Source organism: Sinocyclocheilus rhinocerous, unplaced genomic scaffold (assembly GCF_001515625.1).
Source record: "Sinocyclocheilus rhinocerous isolate Xijiao unplaced genomic scaffold, SAMN03320098_v1.1 scaffold1, whole genome shotgun sequence".
In the NCBI taxonomy this organism is placed as follows: Eukaryota; Metazoa; Chordata; class Actinopteri; order Cypriniformes; family Cyprinidae; genus Sinocyclocheilus; species Sinocyclocheilus rhinocerous.
Genome location: NW_015638974.1, coordinates 681,433 through 690,494, shown reverse-complemented (window position 1 = coordinate 690,494; position 9,062 = coordinate 681,433). Strand labels below are relative to the sequence as shown.

General features: G+C 34.6%; 1 protein-coding gene across 4 annotated transcripts in view; it reads left to right on the top strand.

Moving 5' to 3' along the window:
- LOC107750423 (rap guanine nucleotide exchange factor 2-like) overlaps positions 1 to 9,062 on the top strand; it is a 38,087-nt gene that overhangs the window by 27,716 nt on the left and 1,309 nt on the right. For 3 of the 4 annotated variants that reach the window (XM_016565786.1, XM_016565785.1, XM_016565788.1), the window contains 10 exons: positions 611 to 851; positions 942 to 1,325; positions 2,182 to 2,393; positions 2,484 to 2,607; positions 3,093 to 3,116; positions 3,952 to 4,169; positions 5,746 to 5,874; positions 5,989 to 6,138; positions 6,973 to 7,117; positions 7,243 to 7,772. In XM_016565786.1, the coding sequence (XP_016421272.1) occupies positions 611 to 851; positions 942 to 1,325; positions 2,182 to 2,393; positions 2,484 to 2,607; positions 3,093 to 3,116; positions 3,952 to 4,169; positions 5,746 to 5,874; positions 5,989 to 6,138; positions 6,973 to 7,117; positions 7,243 to 7,772 (2,157 nt within the window). The remainder of the gene's footprint in view (positions 1 to 610; positions 852 to 941; positions 1,326 to 2,181; positions 2,394 to 2,483; positions 2,608 to 3,092; positions 3,117 to 3,951; positions 4,170 to 5,745; positions 5,875 to 5,988; positions 6,139 to 6,972; positions 7,118 to 7,242; positions 7,773 to 9,062) is intronic. The other variant, XM_016565787.1, reaches the window with a different exon arrangement.

The window sequence follows — 9,062 nt, the reverse complement described above, 5'->3', positions numbered from 1 at the left end:
TATATATATATATATGTATGTATATGTTGTAACATCACAATTTGTCAAAAACAACCTGCTTTGAAACAATGCATTTTGAAAAAAAAAGTGCTATACAAATAAAATTAACTTGACATGTAAAACATAAATAATGATAACCTTAAATTTTCTGCCGAATTTAATCTGCTGAAGGACTGGAATTTTTTTTTTTTTGTATTGAAGAACCTGTACTTTTGAAAGCTCTACTTTCCAATAAAACTCAGTGTTTAGTCTTCTGCAGAAGTTGCTTTGTCTCCATGTCACCTGTACTTCACTCTACAACTGTACAGCTTTAGATGTTTGTACATATTTTATTTTCATTAGTGCCAAGACGCCTCCTTTGACTTCTGCTTGATCTGGACCTCCGGTTAACCTCTTTGTCTTTGTTATTAGGGTTCCTTTCGTCTCTTTGTTTTCATTTTAATGTTTGAATCTACCTCAACGACATCTACCTCGTTCATTTACCTAATATAGTTCTAGAAGTTGCATGTAATCTGTGCTATGCAGGAATGTTTGGATCCTAGTTCTGATTGAGGTTTACATACTACTTATATCTAGTTATTTTATGGTTTGTTTGTCTTTTCATCCACAGAATTGCAAGACCAGGTGCTGCGTGTTTTCAAGGCAGACCAACAAAGTCGTTACTTCCTGATCAATAGGGACACCACAGCAAGAGAGGCAGCCAATCAGGCGATGCGAGAGTTTGGCTTGACTGCAAGTCCTGAAGCCTATTCGCTCTGTGAGGTGTCAGTCACACATGAGGGAGTTATCAAACAGAGACGGCTACCTGATCAGCTCTCTAAACTGGCCGACAGGATACAGCTGAGTGCCAGGTTTGGTCTTGAGCTGAATTTAAGAAGTTAAATTGGCAATTTTGCGACTTCATTTTATATGTGATGGCTGGTTTTCTGCTGCTTTGTCAGGTACTATCTGAAGAGCAACATGGAGACCGAGGCGCTGTGTTCAGATGTGGAGGCCCAGGAGATGCAGCGGGAGTCTGTGGTCCCTTTGTTGTCCTTGAGCTCCATGGAGATAGCCAATCAGCTGTCAGCACGCAACTATCTGCTCTTCTCCGGCATTGAACCGACGGATTACATCACTGACCTCTTCAAGCTCCACCCACAAGAGCCTCCCACCAACCTGCGCAACTTTGAGGATCTTGTAAACCAGGAGACCTTCTGGGTCGCCACAGAGATAGTACAGGAAACCAACCTGGCCAAAAGAGTGAAGATCATCAAGCACTTTATAAAGATTGCCCTTCACTGCCGTGACTGCAAGAACTTCAACTCTATGTTTGCCATAATCAGGTAGAGTTTATGTGTCTGTTAGTGTTATCATGATTCCTTTATTATGTTTCACAGTATAACACCAAGTAGTGTTGCGATGCCAATCATGTTGTTTGGATGCATCGTTATTGCTGGGGCTTCAGTTTACATTGCCAAGGCCGTTTACACAATAATAATAATAATAAATGTTTTATAATATGTTATTGTTGTTGATGTGGAAAATTAAAAATATTAATATTAAATTATTTAAGAAATATATTCATATTAAAGTAATAATATTAAATCATTATTAATTATTTATAAATATTTATTTATTATAAAAATTTGTTTCATGGTATGATGCCAAGTAGTGTTGTGATGCCAATCATATTGTTTGGATGTATTATTATTGCTGGGGCTTTAGTTGACATTGTCAAGACAGTTTACACACCAATAATAATAATAATAATATTGTTGATGATAATAATAATTGTTGTGAAAATTATTTTTTATTTTTTTATTTTTTACTATTATTGTGATTATATAATTGCATTATTTATAAATATTTATTTATTGTTAATGTTACTGTATAATGATACATTTGTTATGCATTATATAAAATTATTATAAATTATTAGTTAATTCTTCATTTTCAGAAAACTGATGGAAGAACAGCACTGTCTAAACTTGAATTGAATCAGTTATGTCTAATAATAATAAAAAACCTGATACAATATAGGGATGCGATCTTCTTAAATGTGTGCTTCTCACCATACAAACATGTCAATGTGCTTTTGTTTCTTGCATAAATCCGTCAAGTTTGTTCCTGCTAATGCTTGGAATTGTCATCTTCTCTTCTCTATATGGTCTCCTAAGTGTATCTGTGTATCTTTTGCAGTGGGTTCAATCTAGCACCTGTCTCTCGGTTGCGATCCACATGGGAACGGTTGCCTGGAAAATATGAGAAGCTTTTGGCAGAATTACAAGACGTTTTCGACCCTTCTCGCAACATGGCCAAATACCGCAACCTCCTCAACAAACACAACCTGCAGCCGCCGGTCATCCCTCTGTTTCCTGTCATTAAGAAAGACCTCACTTTCCTCCACGAGGGTGACTTACACCTTTCTCTGTTCCTGTTGCCTCATAACTTTGAATTTGGTTTGAAAATGAAATATGAATCTGTTAAACATATGTTTATAGGGAACAAATCCAAGGTGGACGGTCTGGTCAATTTTGAGAAGTTGAGGATGATTGCGCGAGAGATCCGACACGTGGTTCGAATGGCTTCCATCACCATGGACCCTGCATTGCTTTTTAAGACGAGGTACACTCACAAAGTGTAAACTTATTCAGCAATGATATTTCATACACACGAACACACAACATCAATAAAACCTTGAGATAAAAGCATAATTACACAGTCACACAAGCTGTTTTTCAAAACTTGCTGAGCTGCGTCACTACCTGCACAGGAAATGCAACCTTATTAGTGGCCGATTCGAAATGCACTACACGGGCAAGTGCATGCCACACAATTAGTGTGACTCGACATAAAGCCTAAATATACATACATAATGCGTTTTCTTTATTGAACTGAAACCAAGCTAGTCTCTTGCACAGTGTGGCGTATATCCATTGCTGATGAGTTTCTGATCACAGTCATTTGTGTGCTTGGTGTCTTCCTGGACTTCTTGTTTTTGATCCTTTGCTCTGTGGGCTTCACTGTCTAAGCACTAGTGTCTTTTTGTCTCTTCTTACTCAATCTCTTAATTTTCTTGTTCTTTGGCTATTCATGGCTCTCTCTTTTAGGAAGAAAAAGTGGAGAAGTCTTGGGTAAGTGGGACTGCTACTGTCTTTCTCTCTTTCACTTTTTCTGTTAACTGTCTTTTTTTTTGTTGTTGCTGTCATATACTAAACCACACTAACACTTCCTTTGGTAGTCGAAGTTGTTTTAGTTGCACTGCGTATGTGAAATCACATCTTTGACTTCCTTCTCCTAAATTCTCATTGTCATCCTCTAAAAAGGCATGAATTTTTGTTATGAATGTTTTCTACAATGATTTATATGGTTGTATAAATGTGTTTTTACTGAAGTAGGAATATTGTAGTGGAGTACCCTAAAATGTACATTTAATTATTTTTTTGTTTTATTTACACATTACATTATCAATACCAGTTTAAAATGCTTTTCTTCAAAAATAAATAAAATATGCATTAATGAAAACATCAAAAAAAATTTTTTAATGCATGTATAATCTAATTATATATATAAAAGGAGGTATTCAAAAAATATGAATATCAACAACCTTCTGCCAGCACAGTGGTTGCAAGTTTTTTTTTTTTTTTTTTTTAATAGTTCAGTTTTAGTTTTTATTTACTGTTAGTACTGGTTGTTTAGTGCAAAAGAAAATCATTTGATTGGTTATTTTAATAGCTGACTGCTTAGTTGCAGAATGAGTACCTGATTACATGTAGACATGTAGATATTTCATTATCCTGTAGATGTCTCAAATAGTCACTCATCTCAGTTCCTTTCTTTCTGCATGTTAAAAATGGCCATGTTAATTCCCCAGCATAATTCTGATTTTATCTAGTTGTCTTGCTAACGTGGTCAATAATGACCCGATGCCTTTAGCGTTCACCGTGTCTTTTGTTCTGATGTGCGTAGGTCTCTAAGTCAGGTGAGCAGCTCTTCTCTCTCTGACATCGGAACGATGGGCGGGAAGAGGAAGGGGAGGCGGAGCTCTTTTCTCAGTGCTAAGAAGCTGTATGAGGTGGAGATGATGAGCAGACGCGTGCGGCAGTACCTGGACACGCACACACACGAGAGCGATGAGGACAAGCTCCACAAACTCTCTTTGCAGTGTGAGCCTGCCAACAGCTCCAGTGAGTCACACACACATTTATAGAAAACTATCACCTTGCCTTTTTATTTTCATTGATTATTGTGATAAGATCAAAAGTAATTGATTATCAATGGCTAGTTGTCTTTTTATGTTCACAGTTGCCTTCTTGAGATTTCTCAAGGAATCAATGCAACAGTAAAAGTTTATGCAAAAAAAATAAAAGTTTAGCTTTTTTATGAAAGTCTTTTGAAATTTTATTTTTAATGTTTCTTTGTGAAGTTTGACATGCTGAATACACAAGCTTATCTGTTGTTGCTCATGCATAAAAATTACATGGTACATGTAATACATAATACTGAGCTAACAACAACAGTTTGACATAAACAGTTAGCAAAAGTGAGTGGTCCAATGTTCTGGAACGTTCCAGAAAGCACTAGAATATTCCAGAATGTTACAGAAACTTCTAGAATGCTCCCATCCTTGCAAAATGTGACCCTGGACCACAAACCCAGTCTTAAGTCGCTGGGGTATATTTGTAGCAATAGCCAAAAATACATTGAATGGGTCAAAATTATTGATTTTTCTTTTAAGCCAAAAATCATTAGGATATTAAGTAAAGATCATGTTCCATGAAGATATTTTGTAAATTTCCTACTGTAAATATATAAAAACGTAATTTTTGATTAGTAATATGCATTGCTAAGAACTTCATTTGGATAACTAAATATTATATTCCTCAGTATTTAGATTTTTTTGCACCCTCAGATTCCAGATAGTCAAATATTCAAAAGTTGTATCTCGGCCAAATATTATCCTATCCTAACAAACCATACATCAATGGAAAGCTTATTTATTCAGCTTTTAGGTGATGTATAAATCTTAATTTCGAAAAATTGACCCTTATGGCTGGTTTTGTGGTCCAGGGTCACAAATATTATATATATATATGTAAAAATAGTACAGAAACGTATCTGTACTAAACCATTGTTTCATAATTAATGATAGAAGTTCTACAAATTTACCTGACCTAAATATTTACCAAAATATCGATGCTACATGAAAATAAATAGTACAACAATAATATGTTCCACCTTTATTTGACCCTATATATATATATACACCTTGCTACGTGTACTGCGTTAGGCTAACCGAGACTTGTCATTTGCACTTATATATTGTTGCTCTTTTGTTAGTTTTGACTGCTTTTATTGTCCTCATTTGTAAGTCGCTTTGGATAAAAGCGTCTGCTAAATGACTAAATGTAACAATAAAAATGAGCTCCACAGAATTACAGAAGAACCATCAAAAAGTTAAACAAAATTTTGTTACATTGTATTATTATTATTAATATAATATTGCATGTGTTTTGGCTATTTAGGCTATAAATGAAAAATAAAATATATATATAAACAATAAGTAATATAGTATAAACACCTAAATGTGATAAATAGCATTTTAAAGACTACGACTAGGTTCTTATACGAGTGATCTAAAATTGAAAGAACATGCAAGTACAAATAAATAGCTTTATGTTTCATAAATAGATATCCAAAACTTAATTTTGTTACATATAATGGGCCTGTTATAGTTGAATGTGTGTGTGCTTGTGATTTCAGTGCTGAAGAACTCAGGCGAGAGGAGACGAGTGGATGTATCTCCTGTCGGTCAAAGAAGCACCACTCCACAGCAAACGAATGGAAATCATGGTCGCAAGAAATCACTTGGCAAAGAGTTACCACCATTTGGTAAGAGCTATACCTAGCCGAATGATCTGAGTTCTGGTATCATTAGAGCTCCCTCTGCTGGTGACTCGTAAGTCTTGTTTGTACTGTAGTGAGATAAGGTTTTTGTGTCTGTAGGTGCCCAGTCTCCTCAGTCTCTCCATAAGATTTTGTCTCTCTCAGAAGAGGGGCGGGACAGACAGAGAAAGCCGCCTGAGGACAGCCAGTCAAGTGCTTCATCTCTGCTCTCCTCTCCACGCACCTCACCTCACAGCACACCTAGAAAAGGTATCTACTGATCATGTGTATTGAATCAGTTGAAGAACTCTGTTTCTGCATGTTTGTACTATGTTTTTACTGTAGCAAATATTAACTAATCTTGAATGTAACCTAACATTAACCAATATTAGTCCAAGTATTAGTCCTTATTTTACTCAGTCGTTTCTTGTTTAAATACACTGTTGTTACACTGTTAGTGCACATACTGCGAAATAAAGTGCAATTCAGTATTGAAATCTGTATGTAATAATATTGTCATAATTCGAGTTTTTGATGCAGTGATTGCTGTTTCTGTTTACTGTTTTAAGGTAACTGCATTATCTGTTTTAAAATGCTATGAAATAAAAAAAATTTCAATCAAGTTTTTGTTAACGTAGCATATAATATTTAAATATTATACTAAGTTATGACACCGCTAATTATACAAGCTTTAGAAAACAGTATCAGCTGATCAGGTTGACATGAAATTGTTAAATTCTGTTTGGAGCATCTATAATATAATTTTCAGTTTTTGAATACGTTTTCATTTTAATTGATTTACTTATGATTATCGTATCACATTGAATATTGCATTATTTAGTAAGTTATCTAATTGTACTTTATTATGCAATGTGCACTTATAGATACATATTTCTAATAGAGTTTTTGTAATGAGTGATGTTTTAATTTGCAAGAAGTGCATGTTTTAATACATTTGTGTTTTTTCAAATGTGTTGAATAGAATTTTTGAAATCGGAAACCAATTAATTGTGAATCAGATGAACTCCGATTCACATTTCTAAAGAGTAAGACATTTTCAGAAGTATTTAATTGTTTGGTTATTTATGCTTGTTTTTCTCATAGGCCCACAGTTAGTGGTGAGTGACGCATCGGATCAGTTGAGTTTGTTAAGCTCCTCCTCCTCTGACCTCATCATGGTTGATCAACCCCATACGCTTGCAAACCCGCTCAGCACACGCAGAGCTGAACCTGACCAGATAAGCCTGGGGTAAGGGCTTTTATATACATAGATGTATACAAGTTATGTTATAATATTAATTATGAATGTTGATCAGTCAATACAATTAGTCTCGTACCTTATTTCTAAAGTCTTTCTATGTTTCTTTCTCTCAGGTCCTACTCCTTGACTCAGGATCAGTGTGACCGTTCATCACTGGACGCAGCAGACAGCGGCCGTGGCAGCTGGACTTCCTGCTCCAGTGGTTCCCATGACAACATCCAGAGCATTCCACAGCGTGTGGGTTATTATGACAACCGCAGCTGGGAGACGCCGTCAGAAGGGATGGGACGTAGTCACATGACCACACCTACTGGCTACTGGGGCGATGAATTGGAAGGAGACACGGGAACGATAAAACGCAGAGGTGGAAAAGACGAGACTCCAAACGCAAACAAGAACGCTGCGAGTCAGAGAGAGGGACGTTTTAGAGAGCCGCCGCCCACACCACCTGGTTATACTGCGCTGTCATTGGCTGAGGCAGACAGCCACAGTCATGCGCATGGGCGACGCCCACCAGACTACACAGCGGCTCTGCAGAGATCTCGATTCCTTAAAAGGTCATGTGATCCTCCTCCACCACACCCATCCAGTAGGTTGCCAGCATACAACTACTGCCAGTCACCACGACGACCACAACCGGATGGTGAGTATTTGATGAAGTCACCTTTATTTATATAGCGCTTTATACAATACTGATTGTGTCAAAGCAGCTTTACAGTGTCAAACAGGAAAATAGTTTGTCAATAATGCAAGAAGACAATAACAAAGAGTCATTTTTCCAGCTTAAGTCATTATGAAGTAATCACTATAAAAATATTAGTAAAAAAAAAATCAAATAGAAAGACCAGGACTAACTTGTATTGTTAAAATCTGCTAGAGAAAGACCAATAATCTATTTGACACTGATACTTTTACCAATATACATTCATTTATTTAAAAATCATATGTAATGTTTGTTATATTGATGTGAGTTGGTTGTCAATTGTTGTTTCATTACTTCTGTGTTATTACTATTTGTATATAGATGCTGGTATGGCAGTAAATATTTCATTTATTGTTTGGATAATCATTCAACTTATTAAATAAAAGCCAAGAAAGAAATGTGTAGATTTACAATTACACCGCCTAAAATTTTGCATAGAATAAAAAATGTGCTTATTTATATTGTGATTTTATTGTTATAATTGTGATAAACAGGAAAAACAATTAAAAAGCAATTCTGCACTGATAATTGTAGAATGAAATATGAAAATAATCTGTATTGTTCATGAGCCGTGTTATTTTAGTATCTCTGAGATACTATTAAAGTTTTTATTAATATTTTGAATCCTTTTTATTTTTATGTTTTTTACGTTTTCATTTTAATATTAAAGTTTTAGTAATTTTGTTGTGCGTTTTTGTCATTTTTATAGTTTTTTTTATGTATGTCTATATAGATTTTATCAATTTTAATTTCAGTTATTATAGATTTTATTTATTTTAGTACATCAGGTTAAACTCAATTAAAATGTTGGCTTGGCGAAAGAAAAATAATTTTTAAGTTAAATTTTATTTTATTTCAATTGTAATGACAATTGTTTTGTTTTTTTATGGTTTTAATTTAAGTTTCAGTTTTAGTTTAGCTATAATAACTCCATATCAATCCATCTCTTAAAATGTATTTTTATTATTTTCTGGAAATAAGTCAAGCTCTTTTTTGTCTTTTTTCTCTACAGAAAACGAGCAAATATCTGCTTATTTATATTGTGATTTTATTGTTATAATTGTGATAAACAGGAAAAACAATTAAAAAGCAATTCTGCACTGATAATTGTAGAATGAAATATGAAAATAATCTGTATTGTTCATGAGCAGTGTTATTTTAGTATCTCTGAGATACTATTAAAGTTTTTATTAATATTTTGAATCCTTTTTATTTTTATGTTTTTTACGT